The 19,424-nt window shown below is 38.8% G+C and overlaps 4 protein-coding genes across 8 annotated transcripts in view; 3 read left to right on the top strand and 1 right to left on the bottom strand.

Moving 5' to 3' along the window:
- The window catches only part of cep295 (centrosomal protein 295), a 41,403-nt gene extending 38,254 nt beyond the window's left edge, over nucleotides 1-3,149 (top strand). The window contains exon 28 of the mRNA XM_025898523.1: nucleotides 2,716-3,149. Coding sequence (XP_025754308.1) covers nucleotides 2,716-2,759 — 44 coding nt within the window. The 3' untranslated portion in view covers nucleotides 2,760-3,149. The remainder of the gene's footprint in view (nucleotides 1-2,715) is intronic.
- LOC100709616 (delta(3,5)-Delta(2,4)-dienoyl-CoA isomerase, mitochondrial) lies at nucleotides 103-8,285 on the bottom strand. Its single transcript, XM_019367605.2, has 11 exons — nucleotides 8,081-8,285; nucleotides 7,910-7,986; nucleotides 6,163-6,331; nucleotides 4,063-4,151; nucleotides 3,851-3,975; nucleotides 3,190-3,238; nucleotides 2,441-2,505; nucleotides 1,600-1,670; nucleotides 1,415-1,486; nucleotides 1,173-1,323; nucleotides 103-913 (listed from the first exon to the last, which is right to left on the bottom strand). The coding sequence occupies exons 2-11, from the start codon at nucleotides 7,944-7,946 to the stop codon at nucleotides 809-811; spliced, it is 933 nt and encodes a 310-aa protein (XP_019223150.1). The 5' UTR covers nucleotides 7,947-7,986; nucleotides 8,081-8,285; the 3' UTR covers nucleotides 103-808.
- A 3,297-nt stretch (nucleotides 8,286-11,582) lies between these two features.
- LOC109205089 (uncharacterized) lies at nucleotides 11,583-14,622 on the top strand. Its single transcript, XM_025897927.1, has 4 exons — nucleotides 11,583-12,059; nucleotides 12,441-12,595; nucleotides 14,106-14,149; nucleotides 14,617-14,622. Exons 1-4 carry the CDS (start codon nucleotides 11,920-11,922, stop codon nucleotides 14,620-14,622), a joined length of 345 nt encoding a protein of 114 aa, XP_025753712.1. The 5' UTR covers nucleotides 11,583-11,919.
- On the top strand, nucleotides 14,267-19,415 carry LOC100710154 (transient receptor potential cation channel subfamily V member 1). Of its 5 annotated transcripts, none has more exons than XM_013273616.3 (13): nucleotides 14,267-14,473; nucleotides 14,617-14,757; nucleotides 14,893-15,113; nucleotides 15,393-15,569; nucleotides 16,009-16,061; nucleotides 16,152-16,164; nucleotides 16,261-16,356; nucleotides 16,436-16,506; nucleotides 16,599-16,762; nucleotides 17,387-17,718; nucleotides 17,865-17,989; nucleotides 18,924-19,030; nucleotides 19,115-19,410. In XM_013273616.3, the coding sequence occupies exons 3-13, from the start codon at nucleotides 14,982-14,984 to the stop codon at nucleotides 19,192-19,194; spliced, it is 1,350 nt and encodes a 449-aa protein (XP_013129070.1). In that variant the 5' UTR covers nucleotides 14,267-14,473; nucleotides 14,617-14,757; nucleotides 14,893-14,981; the 3' UTR covers nucleotides 19,195-19,410. The 5 variants fall into 5 exon arrangements, with proteins under 5 accessions (XP_013129070.1, XP_013129069.1, XP_005475005.2 ...); XM_013273615.3 differs by having other exon boundaries at nucleotides 16,009-16,070; nucleotides 19,115-19,409; XM_005474948.4 differs by having other exon boundaries at nucleotides 16,009-16,164; nucleotides 18,924-19,018; nucleotides 19,115-19,415.
- Nucleotides 19,416-19,424: the final 9 nt, after the last annotated feature.

Raw genomic sequence — 19,424 nt, 5'->3', positions numbered from 1 at the left:
TGGATAGCTTAATCTTAAATGGTATGTTTCATTAGGATATATTTATTTTTATTATAATCTATTATAGATGGAGTGACTGGCTTGTCATTGCAAACAGAGCAATAATAAACAAAATACATTTATTGGTGCATGTAAGTGACACAGATGGCGTTTGGAAAGGAGCGGTCTCTGAACCTAGAGGTGTGGGTTTTGGCTGATCTCTTTCCTCTACCTGAGTGCCACAGTTCAGATGGTGATTCTGACACCATCACTGATAATGTTTTTTGCTTGCTTGAGTATCCTCCAGGCATGGCAGCCCGCAGCCATATTTTTTTGTTTTCTGCTGTTCTCACCACTCCTCGCAGTGCCTGTTTGTCTGCTACAGAACAGCCTTCATACCGCACTGGTAAGCAGTGCATTACAACAGACTCAACAGCAGCACGGTAGAAAGAAATGAGCAGTTGTTCCTTCTAAATATCCTCTGATGTGCCCTCTTTATTCTACCAAGACTGGAAATTTAAAATCACTTTCACATGAGTGTCTCTGATGAGGAAACATTCAGAAGGTCATTTACAGATGTACAAAATGTTTCTCAGCTCAGTCAGTTAAGATTTGCCTTAGTTAAATATTATCCATATCTGATATTAGAGCAGGAGAAATATGAACCTGAATGAATTTTTAAACACATAATGACATTAAAATACTGTCTAGTGTGGATACAGATCTCCAGCTAGTAAATGTAATTTTGATTTATAAAATTGGTGTAAGAAAGGCCATAGTGGAGGAGGAAAGAGGCACTTTCTGTATCTGAGCTTTGCTTCACTGGTGTTCAGAGTTTAGAGTATGTCTTAGTTTTGGGACTCTTCTTCTCGAGGGCTGCCTGAGCTGATTTCATCAAATCTTCAGTCTGAAGCATGCTCATGTTCCACGTGGCCTGGAGAAAGAGAAATGATGAATTTAAGTCAGTACTTTAAAAAGGGAACTTCAGCATGGTCATATGCATTTAACTGAGCATGTCACATCCCCTTTATGCTATCAAGTGTCAAAAAATACACCAGGAAACTGAAATCGAGGGAATGGGGTAGCAATGCCAGATTCTTTCCGGAGAACTCTGAACACGAACCTTAAGAGTGACGTTGTGAAGCTGACAAAAATATGCACAGAAAACTTTGTCATATTATAATCCTCCTTACAATGTAATCCAATCCATCTGCTACGCTGTGGTTTCTGGCATAGATGAGGTTTATTTTGGTGCCCTGCACAGCAACTGGGCTGCGACCAGCAATCTCTCCAGCAATCTCCAGAGCTCCAGCCATCATCGCCTCCTTATCTGCAAACACTCGGCTGGAGAAGAAGGGGAGGGTTTCAAACTGTTACAGTAAAGAAGTGCTTTTAATTTGGAAAATAAAACGAGTGATGAGGGAACATTGTTTACCTGACCAGTCCACTGCTCTTAGCTTCATCAGCATACATCTTTCTTGCTGTCAGAGCCAGTTCATTAACAAGACTGTTGAAAATAGAAATAGATTTTTTAACCTACAAGTATTCAGTCACTTAACAGTGTCATACCATAAATTGCTTCGAAACCTGTCCCAATTGTAAATCGTGCTGCTGGCTTACCTTTGGCTGCCGATGACCTTCGGGAGTCTCTGGAGTGTTCCAACATCTGCTGCAAGTCCAATGTCAACCTCCTATGGAGCCAAAGCAGAGGCGATCATCATTGCTACATTTAGCAAACAGAATCTCAAGATCTAGTGTCTCTGCTCAAAACCTTGCTGTAGGATATGAAACGTGTGCCTCATTAATTAAAAGAAACAAGAGTTTCATTGAGCCTTTCCACAACAGGACTGTTAAATTTTAAATAAAGAAAACTTTCACAATGGCATCGCTAGCTATCTGAAACAAAATGAAAACATGCATTTCATGATAATGTATTCTTACTTTGATTAAGCTTGAATTCTTTGGACAAATCTGTATGTAGGTGCATCAATGAATTGCAAGCATTTCTTCCAAAAGAAATTATACTGTTGTTGGCTTAGTGCCTTTGGAAAAATTAATTATCACCCCTTGGTGTAATCTGCACTAGATGTCATTGTCTACATGTAGTTTTTGATGTGCCATTTGTAGTGTAGAACACTTGTAGCTATTGTATCCCCTTCAGTTCTGCAAGGATTGTGGCACCAAGACAAACAAGCACACTATCTTATCAGGATTTCTCATGTTACATGGATGGTACATTTGTCCTTGTAAAGAACTATTTGAATTTTATGAATGATAAATACATTTAATGCAGTTTTCATTCAAATGTTTATATAGACATCAAAGGCAGTAAACAAACAGTTGAGTTCATCAGCGAAATTGTTTAACACAAATCTTCATACGTTGGTTTAAATTTAATCAGCTATCTATTCCATGGTTTCCTAATTGTCCTCACCACAATGATAAAATCAGATGATTATACCTTCACTTGGAACCAGGCGTCCTGGGTACACAGGCGAATGTCGCAGGCTGTAATCATGTCAACACCTGTCAGAGAAAACACCACCTACGGTGAACTCACCAAAGCTCCTCTCTCCACCAAACTCAATGCATCAAATACCTCCGCAACCAAGAAGCCTGTATCACAGCCTGTGGGTTTCCCTGGCTCCTGCTAGCATCATGTCCATGCAGTAAACTAACCAGTTATATATCAAAGCCTGAAAACATAGTATTTTCGAACATCTTGTTGTCTTCTAGGGTCAAGTCAAAAGCAGCCATGGGGAAGAGGAGCATATGTATAGTTTCAGCCACCGCCTTCAGAAGACAGCAAATCTCTTTGGTGAGATATTTCAATTAAAATTCACCAACACCACAAACACGTTGGACAGGTCCAGCTCAATGACTCGATTAGAAGTTTTAGGGGATTTGAAGCTTTTCACACAGTGGCTACAGCTTCTTGTATCTGCACACTTCTCAAAGCATCATCCTTCTAACTTCAAGTGTTAAAATGCATAAAACAGAGGCTTAAAAAACAAACGAACATTTATTTCTTCTTGGCTGTGAATGTGTTTATTTCTGCTGTAAAGTTGGACATTTTAACACGAGACTCTTTGGGAATTCACTCCCTTTTGGAGCCAGACTCAAGCAGACATTCGAGGAACTTTAGTGTTTTTCCAACTTCTGTACCTTAAGATGATTCACTACAGCACAGTAATCTTTATAATGTCCTACCTGCTCCTACACAGGCTCCATGGATGGCCACCACAACAGGCTTCGGGCACTGCGAGAACACAATTCAAGAGGAAACGTACTTTAATGATTGTGAGGGAGAATCTGTAAGGAAGGGAAGCTTGGTGCACGCCGGATCCTACTGCTCTTACACTACAGACATTAACAGTGTGACAGTGTATCCTGTATCGAGTTCTTACTGTGTTGTTTCATGCAGGTCACACAGATGAGCAATGCCAATGGAAAAAAAATGTAATTTCATTACAAAAACTGGAATTTAAAAAATAACCATAAAATAAATCCTATGTTGGTAACTTCTAATCTTTCCTAAGGCTCTCTGTGGCTGAAGTAAAATTTCCACCATTCATCATTTATCCAATTCATAGCCAGGGTTGGTGGGGGGATTAAGTCTATCCCAGCTGACCCATGGTAAAAACTGATGACTGAATTTTAAAAGATAGCAACACAACAGTGGACATTAATGCAAAATGAGCTTTGATGAACCCTAATATAGTTAATATAACTTATCTTGATTTAGAGAGGCAACATCTGAACAAGAAGCACATTTTAGGAACCTTCCTGATAAAATCTGACAATTCAGTCACACCTCATGTTTGTGACTGGTTCAGTCTTCTCACTCTTTACATTAATAATGCGCTCTGACCTTCTCTATGACGGAGAAGGTCTCTTGCAATTTCTTAATCTTTTTTTTGATCCCCCAGGAGATTCTGGCTGTGTCGTCTCCTTCTGGCTGAAGTACACTGTTCATCATGTCCATGAGATCGATACCTGTGCATTAACACAGATGAGATTATACACACTGATTATACTCCACTGAGAGAAGAGAACAGAGGTTTTAATATTCTGTATACCCACCAGCTGTGAAGAGCTTCCCTGCTCCAGAAACTACCACCACTCTGCACTGGGCGTCCTCAGAGAGCTCATTAAAGCAAGTCACCATCTCACTGGCAGAGAAACACACAAGTTCAGATCAGCGTTCGCCCAAATAATAATAATTTAGTTTTTAATTCCAGTGATTAGTTTGCCTTTTTGAGCTCTTTTATGTCTGATAATTTAACACTTTTAGAGTTCCATGTATTGGCATTATATTTTTATTCACACTAAATGATGCAATATTGATTCTCAACGATTCATGAAAGTTTGTAGTGGATGACTCTAATTGTATATTTTTAGTGCTGTCAATAGATTAAAAAAATTAACTAATTAATCTCACAATTTTCTGTAATTAATCATGATTAATCGCAATTACTTGATCAATAGCCTGGTTGCAATTACATTTTTTCAACTTTATATTTAAGCTTGTAACTGACATTTATGCAATATAATGAAGTAAATGCAGAATGAACACACAGAATGTATGCCTAAATTCAAAGAGAGTTTGAATAGTTTTTTTTCAGTCTTTTAGCACATGTTCTCTCCTGTGAAATCCAACTTTTTAAAAAACCTATATACTATTAGGTAAGTATACACTAATATATAATCTATATTAGTGCTGTCAAACAATTAAAATGTTTAATCAGATTCATCACAGGGTTACTGTGGATTAATTTTGATTAATCACGATTAAATATCATTCATTTTTATTCTATATTAATCGCTTTTCATTTTGCATGAGCAAACAGACTCAGAGAAAAAAGGTAAATTTATATGCCCTTAACATGTTTATTGAACACATTCATGTTAACAAAAAACTCTGTAAACGTTTATCCTCTCTCTCTATCACTCTTGGGGAGTCCTTGAAACGAGGAACCAAAACTATGTAACGCACTCGCTCTCAATGATATTAATAGGTCTTTAGTTCTTTGCAATCCACTTGGCAATTGTGTCAGTCAATATTTCCGAGGTAGACTTACTGAGCCCCTGAAGCTCTGTGATTGGTTTGTCGCAAGCTGGGTGACGCATTAGCCAAAGTCCTAGCAGCATCCCCAACTAATGTTTGCTTTGTGTCAATGTGATATTTTAAGCTAGAAGTGCTTCGGTGAAAAGAAAATTCCTTCTTGCACAATGTGCATAATACTTTATGTTGGTCGACTGTTCTGTCTTATTATACTTTTAATACTCAAATTTCCCATCGAGAGGGCCAATGTGCATTTATCATCTTCCATATTGAGTTGATTGGTTTAACTGCCCGTCACTACCAGATACCTTTTGTGCACGTGCAAAGGTAACTCTACTTGGACAAACTGCAGGAAATGCGTTGACAGAAACATTTCAGGGATTTTGAGTCATTCTGCACTCCAGATGCATAAAGTCATTAAAAATTTTAATCACGCTGACTGTGATGGCGGATTAATTTGCGTTAACGCATTAATTTTGACAACACTAGTATTTATTTAAAACTCTTATATGTGCTTCCCTCCTCGTCAGATGACTGAATACGCTTGGGAGCTAGCCTACTTGCTGGTCTGTGCAGGATGAATGAATGAGGTAAGACAGTTATATCGAGATGTAAAACAAACAAACAAACAAAACAACAGTTTTCTAGTCGGTTGAGTTTTTTTTTTTTTTTTTTTTTTAATAGTGGTGGTGGGTGTAGGGGAGGGGTCCAAGTCTGTTTTTAAATATTTATTACTCTATTTATAAAGTGGTTCCTGACCAAAGTGTTTGAAACACAAGCACTCTGCCTGCCTGCCTGCCTGCCTCCCCCCACCACACACACACACACACACACACACACACACACACACACACACACACACACACACACACACACTCTATGCTCGCAGCATAAGTAAGAGAAGCCAGCTGAGGTAAATACATGCTGGGTATGATGAACCTTCTCTTGATTTTCACCAAGATAAATAAAGAATATGGGCAATGTGGACTTTCTAATTGAATATAAACTCTGAGACAGGTTCCAGCATTCAGGTATAATATATAGCAGCTACACATAAGGGCATTTGTCATGCCTCTGACACTGTGTAAAATATGTATATATGTAATTCTGGTTCCTGCCTCCAGAAAGCACTGTTCATGGCATTGCGTTTCTCAGGCCGGTGAAGTTCAACATGCGTGATGGACTCTGTAGGGCGACTGATGGCCAGGGTCGTGTACGGAGGGGTGGCACCACCTAAAGATGACATGGCTCTGGCCACAGTTTGACTAGGCAACTGCAACCCCTTATCTGAGAAGAAAAAACAGAACAACATGAGACTGTGGCCAAGAAGCAAGAGTAGTGGAAGCTACAAGGCTACAATGGACTATTCATAGGCCTTTTCTCATCTTTACCATTTTGTATCTTGCTTACATTCAAGGCCTCAACTCACTTGTACACCTCAGTATTGGTTCAGTTTTACAATAAAGTGGCACAGTTTTACAATAATTGTAATAGTTATTGAAAGGAAGAGGATACAACTAGCACAGACCCATAACAACTGTACAATAGAAGAAAAAATAAATATTGTCTGGCCTGAGTCTCGATTCTGATCTTGGTGCAAAGAACATGTTGCCTCGCAGCAGTGGTTTCACTAAGCATCTTCTGAATACTACGTCTATCTGAGTGTTGTTGCTGACCATGTCCATCCCTTTATCACCACAGTGTACCCATCCTGTGATGGCTGTGTACAGCAGGATAACAAGCCATGTCACATGTTTCCAGTACCTTGGTGAATCTGTGACATGAAGAATTAAGGTAGTTCTGAAGGTAAAAAGGGGTCCAACCTACACTAAGAACCTAATGAAGTAGCTGGTGAGTATAAATAAAGGTAAAAGTCAAGATATGATAAACAAAATTAAAACAAATATCTAATGGGGTCATTAATCACCGCAACTCTGTCAATTTAACCACTAAAATTGTAATTTCGTTTAAGCAAGTGATCAGTCCACCACTATTTATTCATGTTTTTCCACAGTCAAGTCCTTTTTTCTCACTTCTAGCTACTCAAATGCAGCTATTGTTTGAAGAAAAAAAGAAAAAGCATATTTATACACTATTAAACTATATAAAACACATGGAGCAGTAAGTCAACATTTATGACAAATTAAAATCACTACTATAACCTGTATAAAGTACACATTTTCTTGCGCTTCTACTCTGGACTTTACGGCAGCGCTTATTCTCCTTCATTGCTGACCGCAAAGAACAGTTATGCTCAGATGGAAAGATGCAATATTTGAGTAACTGTGTTGAACTAGAGCATAATTCCCTCCCTTAATTTTTGTGGAATATGCAGACGATAGAGATGAAACTTCCAGACGTAGTTTGAGTAGTTGGACGACAGAAAGAATGCGTCGAAAGTTTCACGTCAACTATCAAGGATGATTTTTAATGAATTTTTGAATATGATGCAATCAGACTGTCTAAATGAAATCTGTTCGAATGTGTGCGCGAGTTTGCGATTAGCAATGAAGGCGAAAGGGCGCTGCAGTAAAGCCTAGTGTAAAAGCGCAAGAAAATTTAGGCGGCGGATAAGAGGTGGCTGCTTTACCGCGGCTCACAAATGACGGCTTGACCGTGCAGCTTCAAAACACTGAAGCTGCACTGACGAGCTTTCACCCACTTATCCCTATAAAAGGTTTTGCTTCAAATTTTTGACTCCAAAATAAAAAATTTTAAAAAAAAATGCATCGACACACGGCTCCGAGCTAAAACAGCGACAAACATTCAGAATATCCGGTGTATTTTCACACGCTTTGATCGGTTTCCCTACTAATTGACAACAAAGTTAAAATAAATGAATACAAACAAATCACCGACACTTACATTTGGTGACAGCTGACCTGAAAACCACTGCCAACATCGCCCTTTGAACGCTGCAGAGTCCAGACCGTTTAGTGAGGCTGCAAACAGAAACAATCATTCACTTCACCTGGCCCTCTGGACATTAGCCAGTTAGCTTTGCTAAAGCTAAGTAGTTATCAGCAGGGATCTTACGTGAGTTAATCGGTAGTTCACCGGTTATCCTTCGGCACAAACAGCAGACATACAGTGTGGCTTTACTTAACAAATGTTAACGCACAGCTCAGTAAATGAACCTATGACGTCACTATGTGAACTATAAACAATTCGAACATTCACGCATCAAGCCGAGAACGCGAAAAAGTCCCGGATGTGTTCTCGCTCCGCCCGTTTTATCGAGCATGCATCGGTGTGGACTTGGTACAGCTAAATATCCCAGAATGCATTTCGTCCAAAACTCAACAGTGGACTCCCGGCACATCGTTTTCAACCCCCCCCCCCGCTCGCGGTCTTCTCACTACTCAGGTTAAAGAAACCCCAGCAGCTGTCTATAGTATTGAGTGTCCACTAAAATAGAAATAAAAGCGTTCTAACATCTCACCTGCTTGTTTTTATTAAGGTATGTACACGTATGTACATGTACACTATTTTTATTAATAGAGGTTTCACTACTGAGGTTAAAAATGATATATAAGTCACTTAGATCACTTCTAAATGTTAATGTTTGGTTTATTTCAGTGTTTTATTTGTTCCTGAGTAAACCGGTTTGGCTGTGATTACAGTTAAGCTTCATAACATGTTACTCACAGTTAAATTAAGAGGGGACGGCAGTAAAAACTCCGGACCTGTGACATCATCACGTACGCAGGTGTTCCAATTGTACATATCGCGAGTCCGTGCTTGCGTTCTCGGCGGGTACTCGCGTACTCGCCGAGAACGCGAGTACGTACTCGCGTACTTGAGAATTGAGAAACGGCCTATGTCAATTTGAGAACGCTAGACCGAGACCGAGACCAAAGTCAGTGGAGACCAAGACAAGACCAAGACAAAAGTCCGACGAGACCAAGACCACGTAAAAGTGGTCTCGAGACCGGTCTCGAGACATCCAACTCTACTGTATACACAGGAACATTTCAGTAACAGTTTCCAAAGTCTGTGATGAAAATTTGCTTAATTTTTTTAAAAAGTTAGTTTTCTGTATCGTTTCTTTTTAATTAAACAATTGCAAAAACACACATTAATTTGTCCATATGATGCAACTTAGTGGATATTTTATTTTTAATTTTTTGAAAGCTGCTAGCACCAGAGGCGGAGCCAGACATTTTATACACCCGGGGCTTAGCCCTAAAGGGTATGCATGTCGGATTACCGGGAGGGGAGTTAACCTAAAAAGATACACTAGGTACTAGATACATGTTCTAGTGAGTTTTGGAAAACAACCATTTGACTAACATGTCTGTCTCACCTGGCTCTTGTTCCATCTCTGTTCTGTCCTCATTCTGCTCTCCACCTCTCTCTCTGTTCCTCTCTCTCCCTCGTTGTGCTGACAATCAAGCCAAACACCAACATCATCAAATATACAGTTGAAACCAGATATTTGCATACTCTTCAGATAAAAACACAAACACTTTTTTAATTGTAAAACATCAAATCAGACTAAATGTTTATTTTTTTTAGATTGATAAATATAAAAAAAATATTTGTTAAATTTAAGAGTAAAGAGAGAAATTGTCTGTATTTCTTAATTGCAAATTGTATTCAAAATTGAGCCACACTTATGGAGGTCTACAATTCTTTTCCTGGTGTCTCTTGATTTTCCCATGTCAAAGAAACAGGCTCTGTGTTTTGGGGGTGCCTTATATGCATCCACAGGCGTGCCACCAATTTACTGAAATGGACTCTACTAACCTATCAGAAGCTTCTTAAGCTCAGAATGGAATCGTCTGGAGTTTTCTTATTAATTAAAGAGATAATAAACTTCCTAAATTTGATGAAAATGATGAAAAATAGACATCTCTCTCTCTCTCTCTTTATTCTGACATTTAACTAATTCAAAAGATATTTCAATATTTATTTATCTAAAACAAAAAAGTTTACTCTAAATTGATGTTTAACAGTAAAAAAAAAAAGTTTTTTCTGTCTTTTCCCTAAAGTGTATGTAAATATCTCTTTTCAACTGTGAATATACTGCTGTGTATTGAAATTCCTCTTGTTTTGCATAGAAATATATTGAACAACATACAAAGCATAATATATAAAATAACATTTACCAGAGTTTTGTCTTTGAAAGAAGCCCCTTATGTCCATTGTTGTGTTCATCAGTACATAACTGAAACCGATTTAAGGTGCTTTATTTAGCCGTGGAGGGTAACAACTGAAAATATGAAATAACCACATGTAAGCTAAAAAGCATTGTTGTTCAGCTGTTCATTTCGCTATTTGTTGATTCACTCGAAGAGCAAGTAACGTAATACGGGTCAAGTGATCAGTTTGATATCAATCTTTTGTGATACACCGTCATATTTACATTATTTGTACAGTACGAATGATTTGCTTTGGTACCTGGTCAAACTTAAGCTCTCCTCTGTCTGCCTGTCTGCACTTCTCCTACAGCAAATTCGCAGGCCAAAATTAGGGGGAATTTACGACTGTGCGCTATGTGCTTCGAATATTGTGTGTAGTTTTTGTATTATACAGTTGTCAGTCAGGCATCTAACGATGAAACAAATTACACTCTAAAAGACCCCGGGCTTCTGAAACAACAACCCGGACTTAAGCCCAGTAAGCCACCCCCCCCGCTCTGCCGATGGCTAGCACAACCACATACCTAACTAATGTCTACAGTACACAGCTACCCACATGCAAGTTGTGTACACAAGCAACTGTGCTTATCTCATCACTCACTGTGAACAGAACTTGGAGACAAAGTTAGAGAGGCAAGGCTGAGATGGTTTGGACATGTGCAGAGGAGGGAGAGTGGATATACTGGACAAAGGATGTTTTATATGGAGCTGCCAGGCAAGAGGGAAAGAGGTAGACTTGATAGATTCGTGGATGTAGTGACAAAGGATATGCAAAAGTTTAGTTTTACAGAAACGGATGCTAGGGATAGGGTAAGATGGAGGCAGATGGTCCACTGTAGCAACCTGTAAAGGGACCAGCCAGAAGAAGAGATCTCTGGCTCTCTTCCACAACATGTCTTTTATCATGTCTTCCTTCTCTCGCCCCAACCGGTTGCGGCAGATGGTTGCTCCTACCTAAGCCTGGTCCTGCCAGACATTTCTTCCTGTTTAAAGGGAGTTTTTCCTTCCCACTGTTGCCAAAGTGCTTGCTCATAGGGGGTCATATGATTATTAGGTTTTTCACTGTATGTATTATTGTAAGCTCTACTTTACAATATAAAGTGACTTGAGGCTACTGTTGTTGTGATTTGATGCTGTATATATAAAATTGAATTGAACTGAATTGAATTGAATTGAATAAGAAGGAGATACTGTCAACACAGCTGACTCTCATAAAATTATTCATGTAATTACTCTTTGTGTTTCTTAATATAGCTTTTTACAAATTCGGTAATAAATATAATGAAATTATTTTTCCTGTGTCTCTCTGCTCTCAAAATTACCTTGAAATCACCTTTTAAACGTTAACATTGGCCTACTTTTTTTGGACAATAAGTAAGTACACTGGAAATCACCTCTGGGCTATTTCATTAAAAAAAAATCAAAACTAATTAGTAGAATTATTAATACTGCTGCTCACTGAATAACATTCTCCACCCTCTCCATGAAAAAGGCTTGTTACCTTGGTCAGCCTCCACCCTCTCAGAGGACCATGCTCCGCCTTCTCTGGGGAGAGGACAGAGATTGGAGCATGACTAAAGCAACAACCACCAACACCACACGAGACCCGCCCGTAATGTTGCAATTCTACACCTGTGTGGCTGTAGCTTATTGTCCTTGATGAGCTGCTTGTGGCATCAAACAGTATCTTTTTACAGACAACAAAAGTCTGGTTATTAACAACAAATAGAGATGAAAAATGGAGAGACGCCAGAAGACATGGATCCAAATGAAGGACAAGAAGCAGAGGGCAGTAGTCTGGATTGGCTCCTCAAAAAAGACAGCTCAAAGATGACTCTTGTGCCTATGGATACCAACGTCTCAATAACCAGGTAACTGATTCTACTCGGGAAGAGCTGTTGTTTTGCTTCTTTCTCAAATGTTACACACTATGCCCTGACACAGACTGGTGCACTGAAATACAAAGACACAAACTAGTGTAGTTCTCTTGATATAAATATATTTTTTTAACCTTAACGACAGATAAGTATCAGGTGACATGAATGCAAATATCGAGTAAACAGGTGCGAGTTTGCTAAGTCTTTATTTGTCCACAACCTGGTCTATTCTGAATGTGTTTCAGGTCACATTAAAGTGGTATGTTAGCAAAGTTATTAGAATATTACATTTTCTATGATGCAGAGATTTTTAAAAATGACTGTATTTGGTACTACAGAAGGTATTTTGTGACTTTATTTTTTTTCTGCTCTTAGGCAGTTTAGTGTCAGTGTTGACCACACTTGCAGTGAAACATTCAAAAGGGACAAAGTATTTAAAGCAACCTCCCAGGGAGACGCGACACAACTTCACGGCCTGCTTGACTACCTGCGATGTCATGATAAAAGACTTACAAGCCCAGAATTCACAGGCAAGTAGCATGGAAGCTGTTATCTTATTTATGACTAACTATGTCCTAATGTTCTCTGTGAACATACTTGTCTGCAGGGTGTGCAGTGAAAGACCCTGTTAGTTGCTGAAGTAAAAACCAAAACAAACTGAGAACATATAATGAGGTGATTTGGTTGTGTGTGTGATGTGTGTGTGTGATCATTTTCGCTCTCAGATGAAACTAATGGGAAAACGGCACTACTGAAGGCTTTGCTGAACCTGAAGGGTGGATAATATCCTATTAGAGCGATTAGAACATGCTGTAGGTATTACAGGTACTGTGCTGCAGTGGTTTGTATCATATCTATCTAATAGACTCCAATTTGTTCATGTAAATGGAGAGTCCTCTTCACACACTAAGGTCAATTATGGAGTTCCACAGGGTTCAGTGCTAGGATCAATTCTATTTACATTATACATGCTTCCCCTAGGCAGCATCATTAGAAGACACAGCATAAATTTTCACTGCTATGCAGATGACACACAGCTCTATCTATCCATGAAGCCAGGTATCACAGACCAATTAGTTAAACTGCAGGAATGTCTTAAAGACATAAAGACCTGGATGGCCGCTAACTTTCTGCTTCTTAATTCAGATAAAACTGAGGTTATTGTACTCGGCCCTGAAAATCTTAGAAATATGGTATCTAACCAGATTCTTACTCTGGATGGCATTACCTTGGCCTCCAGTAATGCTGTGAGGAACCTTGGAGTCATTTTTGACCAGGACATGTCCTTCAATGCACATATTAAACAAAGATGTAAGACTGCTTTCTTCCATTTGCGCAACATCTCTAAAATTAGAAATATCCTGTCTCAGAGTGATGCTGAAAAACTATTTCATGCATTTATTACTTCCAGGCTGGACGACTGTAATTCTTTATTATCAGGATGTCCTAAAAACTCGCTGAAAAGCCTTCAGCTGATCCAAAATGCTGCAGCAAGAGTCCTGACAGGGACTAGAAAGAGAGAGCAGATTTCTCCTGTTTTGGCTTCCCTTCATTGGCTTCCTGTTAAATCCAGAATTGAATTCAAAATCCTGCTCCTCACATACAAGGTCTTAAATAATCAGGCCCCATCTTATCTTAATGACCTTGTAGTACCATATCACCCTATTAGAGCACTTCGCTCTCGCTCTGCAGGCCTACTTGTTGTTCCTAGAGTATTTAAAAGTAGAATGGGAGGCAGAGCCTTCAGTTTTCAGGCCCCTCTTCTGTGGAACCAGCTTCCAGTTTGGATTCAGGAGACAGACACTATCTCTACTTTCAAGATTAGGCTTCAAACTTTCCTTTTTGCTAAAGCATATAGTTAGGGCTGGACCAGGTGACCCTGAATCCTCCCTTAGTTACGCTGCAATAGACGTAGGCTGCCGAGGATTCCCATGATGCATTGAGTTTTTCCTTTCCAGTCACCTTTCTCACTCACTATGTGTTAATAGACCTCTCTGCATCGAATCATATCTGTTATTAATCTCTGTCTCTCTTCCACAGCATGTCTTTATCCTGTCTTCCTTCTTTCACCCCAACCGGTCGCAGCAGATGGCCCCGCCCCTCCCTGAGCCTGGTTCTGCTGGAGGTTTCTTCCTGTTAAAAGGGAGTTTTTCCTTCCCACTGTTGGCAAAGTGCTTGCTCATAGGGGGTCATATGATTGTTGGGTTTTTCTCTGTATTTATTATTGTGCTATCTACTGTACAATATAAAGTGCCTTGAGGCAACTTTTGTTGTGATTTGGCGCTATATAAATAAAATTGAATTGAATTGAAAAAACAACACAATTGAAGTTATCCTTGACATAGCAGAGAAAACTGGAGATGTAGAAAATTTGATCAACGCATCGTATACAGATCCTTACTACAAAGGTAGGGTGAAGGAAAACTGCCAATCTTAAAATAGACCTACAGAAGTTTCTGTGTTGTACTTGGCAAGCCTTTCAAGATAAATTATGGATCATACAAAATTGTGATGACTAACCTCAGCTTGTTTCTTATAACAAAAATCCTAGGTGTAACAGGTCAGACAGCTTTGCATGTTGCCATTGAGAGACGGAGCTTTGAGCATGTGAAGCTGCTAGTCCAGAAAGGACCAGATGTGCAAGCCAATGGAAAGTTTTTCCAGCGTCATGCTGAAATGGGCTTTTATTTTGGTGGGTAATTTCATATTGGTGTTAACAAGCTACACTTTCTGTCTCAGTTGTTTATGGCTAAGTGTTATCTCTAAGCTCATCTGCCTGCACCAACCAGCCTGATATTGTGTCCTTTCTCATGGAAAACCCTTACAGAAGAGCTGACGTGACTGACAGAGACTCACGAGGAAACACTGTTTTGCACACCTTGGTGGTCATAGCAGACAACACGAAAGAAAACAGATATGATTGCAAAGGTGTATGATGAAATACTTGTTCAACACAACAAGCTTGACAAAAAAGTCCAGTTGGAAGAGATTGAAAATAATGATGGTATGACTCCTCTAAAACTGGCAGCCAAGCTCGGCAAGATAGAGGTAGGTCTGTTTTCTACTAAATGTCTGTTTTGCCTTGATGGAACAGTTTTTGGGTTTTTTGGTTTTTTTGGGTTTTTTTTTTATAATCAGCAGTGCAATCAGCACAATCTCCTCGTGAGTGTGTGCTCTTGTAACATTAAGATTAAACCTGTTCAAACAATGATATAGATACTGTGACCATAAATGTATACGCAACAATGCTGCATGCATCTCTTGTTCAGCTTGGCAACTGCATGCAGAAAGAGAAAATCCTGTCCTTTCTGCTCTCTCATTGGCCAGCTGATTAGACACATGCTACACCGGGAATTCATGGATGAGGAAACAAAGCCACTGTCCAGGAAGTTTACAGAATGGATCTATGGACCTGTTCACTCCTCGCTTTATGACATGATCTCCATTGACACAGATGAAAAAGATTCTGTGTTGGAGATAATAGTCTTTGGAAGTGAAATTCCGGTGAGAAATTTCAGCTTTTCTTTTCAATTTATAATGCACATATATTAGTCACTTTGAGGTGACCACTGTTGTAATTTGGCACTATATAAATAAAACTGAATTGAATGTATAGGGCTACACAACAGGAGTTACAGTGAGAAATTTACCTCTAAAGATTGAATTTTGCAACATATAAAAGAATCTGGATGTGCTGTCGTCACATTCTACATCATGTCATCTTAATGACTTAGATCACAAGATTCAATCACCAAAGATTAAATACGATACAATAATCTGAGTATCTAGATGGTACACAGTATGTTTTTATGATTAGAACAAAACATTTTTATTATGTTGGGACCTCAGTCCGTTGAAGCATGAAGTTTGATAGAAATAAAAAATGAAGTGAGTGAGTTGAGTGAGAATGTTTTAAATGATAAAACTGATTTGTAAATTTTAGAATCGCCCTGAGATGCTCCAGATCGAACCTCTTCGCAGTTTGCTTCAGACTAAGTGGGAAAGGTTCGCTTCCAAATTATTCCTGATGAATTTCTTGCTTTATGTGATGTACCTGACCATTTTCACTACTGTGACATTCTACAGGAAGGAGGGACAGGTAAGACAGAAAACCTAGAGGAAAAATCAAAAATGTTCTCTTGTTTTTAAGCTCTTCATCAGCGTAAACTGAGACTCATAACCCTTTGATCTGCAGCCACCGTTTCCCATTGAAAATATTCCACTCGACCACCTCCGATGTGTTGGTGAGCTCATCAGCATCTTTGGAGCACTGAGGTTTCTCTATAAGACGGTAAGAATGCTGAAACAGATACAGTCATTCACTGAAAAAGAATTCATATCATTTGTTTATCTGGCGTTTATATTTTCAGATAACTCCTTTCTGGAGGAATCCCCCTACCTTCAATGCTTTATTTGTTGATGGATTCACTGATATTCTGTTGTAAGCATTGCAATGAGATTATTTTTATTTATTTATTTTTTAATGGCCAGACCTTTACTATCAATGCTGTTGCAAATCTCCTGTGTTTCCAGTTTCCTGCAGGCAGCACTTCTTCTAATCTGTGTGGTTGTATGGGTGTGGGCTGAAGGAATATGTTGGCCTCCTTGTGCTCTCATTGGCTTTCGCCTGGGTGAACCTTCTTTACTACCTAAGAGATTCCAAGCAATTGGGGATGTACAGTGTGATGATGCAAAGATTAAGAGTTTTGTTACTAAAACTATCAAAATAGGCTGCGTGGCCAGACATGAGTGGCTCAGTTTACAGTGTTTGTTTCTCTTTAGATGATCCTGGGTGACCTGTTACTTTTTTTTTTATTTTTTTTTATGCGTCTATAGCGTCTTGCTTTTTGGATTTTCTGCTGGTAAGACTTTAACCTTTTTTTAAGTCTCTTTATTTTATTTTATTTTATTTTATTTTTTATTTTTAATATCAGCCTGATGAAAGGCCCATCTTACAAATGCTTTTTAAATGACTTCAACTCCATTTGTGTTTAATAATTCAAGTGGTTTCTTTAGGGGGATATTTGGTATATAACGGTAGCGCAAAGCATTCACAAGGTACTGCTGTCTGAACGCAGACAGCTCCAACTAGATGCTATCATGTCACCTTAATGTAATTTGCCGACCACTCTGGGGTAGAGAGAAAATTCAACTGGTTTCTGAAAGTGAGAATTTTTTTTCAATTTTAGGGCTAAAACAAAATAAGTGTTGACAGCCTGTTTGATGCTTGGGTGACGAAGATGTGAAAATGATAGTTATATGCAGTAGATGTTTTTCAATTAGTTTAATGTTCTGACATACATTTTCTTCTTTTTTCATAGCCATTGTTGCTCTCATACACAACTCCCCTCCGGCTCAAACAAAAATTACAAATGACACGGCAGCACAAATGAGAAGCTTTTTTGAACCATATAAATGCGTGAAGCTGAGTTACAATGACATTCGTTTTGCAGCACTGGAACTGTTCAAGTTCACTATTGGAATGGGAGATCTGCAGTTCACAGACCAAGTTCAATACAAAGAAGTTTTCTACATCCTGCTCAACTGTTACATAATTCTTACATACATCCTGCTCCTGAACATGCTGATAGCCCTGATGGGCAACACTGTCGAAAGAATCTCCACACAAAGTGAAAACATCTGGAACTTGCAGGTGGGAATCTGTTAAACTCTGTAAACATGACCTCATGCATCTCAAAAAATTAATTCTTATTTCAGAGAATGCGGAATTCTTACTTAAAAGCTCTAAAGGGTTTCCTGAAGTTCTGTGTAAGCGAACATATTGTTTCACATTTTTAGAGGGCCTTCACAATTTTGGATATGGAGAGGACTCTACCAAGGTGGCTGAGGAGCAAGCTGCAATGCAGAATGTCTAGGATGGTGTGTTCCAGAAACCCCATGGACAAACATAGAAGATTTTTCAGGTAAAACAATTAATAATTTTAATTCATTCAAAAAACATCAAACAAATAAACAAAACAACTTGACTGTGTCCACTAGTCTGCATTGTCTGCATAAAATACATTTGGAAACTAGGACCACTCCAATAATCGTGGTATAAATCTTTATGCGATTTAGCAATGGATGCGTTTAAATTTCTTAGTGCAGAATAGAACAAAACAAACGTGGAGATGTCTAAGAGCCAGAACCGTATGTTTGCCTTGGATGACAATTTAGTAACTAAAAAGGAGCTACATCAACTATGGGTGGGAACTGATAAGAATTTAGCAATTCCGATTCCAGTACTTGTATCACTTATCGATTCTCATTGGTTCCACTGTCAGAGCCACCACCATCGCCAAGCAACATAGCAAAGAGATTGCATTCATGCAAATTAATTACATGCTGGGTGATCAAATGTTTGTGGATCTTGGAGGTATTTCCCCTCTCACACTCTCACACAACAAAGGAATGTATTACACAAAACACCTTTCTTAAAAGTAATGCATATGTAATTGCTCCCATGAGAAAATAAGTAGTTACACTACTTGCCATGTTAGTTTTGTGTTTCTCTGTAAAAGTGACATGAAACGCACAGTCAAATTACCAGTTAACAATATAAACCTTAGGCTACAGTCCTACATACCTACATGTAGGTACCTCTGTCATTCTTCAGAAACATGAACAAGTTTCAAGCCTGACCGCTCATTACTACTTTTGTTACCTGTTGAAGTTAAGGGTCTGACTGCTGGACTGGCGTCGGCATTTTCTAGTCTTTAATATCACTATGGCTAGTAAGAGAAAATCCTCTCTGGTGTACAAGAGTAATTTAAGCTTTTATATATAGAGGAAGATGTATTTTGTGGTTATTAAAGTGATAAACTGACAATGAAAATGTCTTTTTTTTTCCTACTTCAGGGTGGAAGAAATGAACTGGAAACAATGGAAGTCAGATCTTGGTGTACACTGGGAAGAGGAGCCTGCTAATGACATGATGGTACCACAGCCTCGTGGTAAGATACCTGGTAAGGCATCATGCGACATGCACACTTTTACTGTCTTTTCTTTCTGCAAAAATGCAACTAATGTGTTACTGTTTAATGCTTCAGGGAATCCATGGAACCTAAATATGCTCTTGGAGAGGATTCGTTCCAGACGTCAACAACGACAACAATCCAATATTTCCTAGATTAATCAGGAAGATCAAAATCCGTGTGTGAGTGTGTGTGATGGAATTTTTTTTTTCCTAAAAAGAACTACAATATGTGTCTGTCATTAAAGTGAACCTGTTTTGCTGTATTCCAGTGCATGTTTTCCTTTTAAAGTAAATTTTCACTCACAAACTGAAAAATGTCATATGTTAAGCCTTTTTCTGTTTGAAATTCAATGTGTCTTATAGATTACAAGGATCAAAAATCC

This window comes from Oreochromis niloticus, linkage group LG14 (assembly GCF_001858045.2).
Source record: "Oreochromis niloticus isolate F11D_XX linkage group LG14, O_niloticus_UMD_NMBU, whole genome shotgun sequence".
NCBI classification, from domain to species: Eukaryota; Metazoa; Chordata; class Actinopteri; order Cichliformes; family Cichlidae; genus Oreochromis; species Oreochromis niloticus.
Note: the sequence above shows the minus strand (reverse complement) of the source record. Positions and strands in the feature narration are given on the sequence as shown.

Coding starts and splice junctions, on each gene's coding strand:
- LOC109205089 (XM_025897927.1), top strand. CDS start 11,920: ATGAAAAATGGAGAGACGCCAGAAGACATGGATCCAAATGAAGGACAA. Junction 12,060..12,440: donor ACCAACGTCTCAATAACCAG/GTAACTGATTCT, acceptor TTCTGCTCTTAG/GCAGTTTAGTGTCAGTGTTG. Junction 12,596..14,105: donor TACAAGCCCAGAATTCACAG/GCAAGTAGCATG, acceptor TCTCTTCCACAG/CATGTCTTTATCCTGTCTTC.
- LOC100709616 (XM_019367605.2), bottom strand. CDS start 7,946: ATGTTGGCAGTGGTTTTCAGGTCAGCTGTCACCAAAT. Junction 3,239..3,850: donor CCTTCTCCGTCATAGAGAAG/GTCAGAGCGCAT, acceptor GTGTTCTCGCAG/TGCCCGAAGCCTGTTGTGGT. Junction 914..1,172: donor CAGATGGATTGGATTACATT/GTAAGGAGGATT, acceptor CTCTTTCTCCAG/GCCACGTGGAACATGAGCAT.
- LOC100710154 (XM_013273614.3), top strand. CDS start 14,982: ATGATTGCAAAGGTGTATGATGAAATACTTGTTCAACACAACAAGCTT. Junction 15,114..15,392: donor CCAAGCTCGGCAAGATAGAG/GTAGGTCTGTTT, acceptor CTCATTGGCCAG/CTGATTAGACACATGCTACA. Junction 17,719..17,864: donor AAAACATCTGGAACTTGCAG/GTGGGAATCTGT, acceptor TCACATTTTTAG/AGGGCCTTCACAATTTTGGA.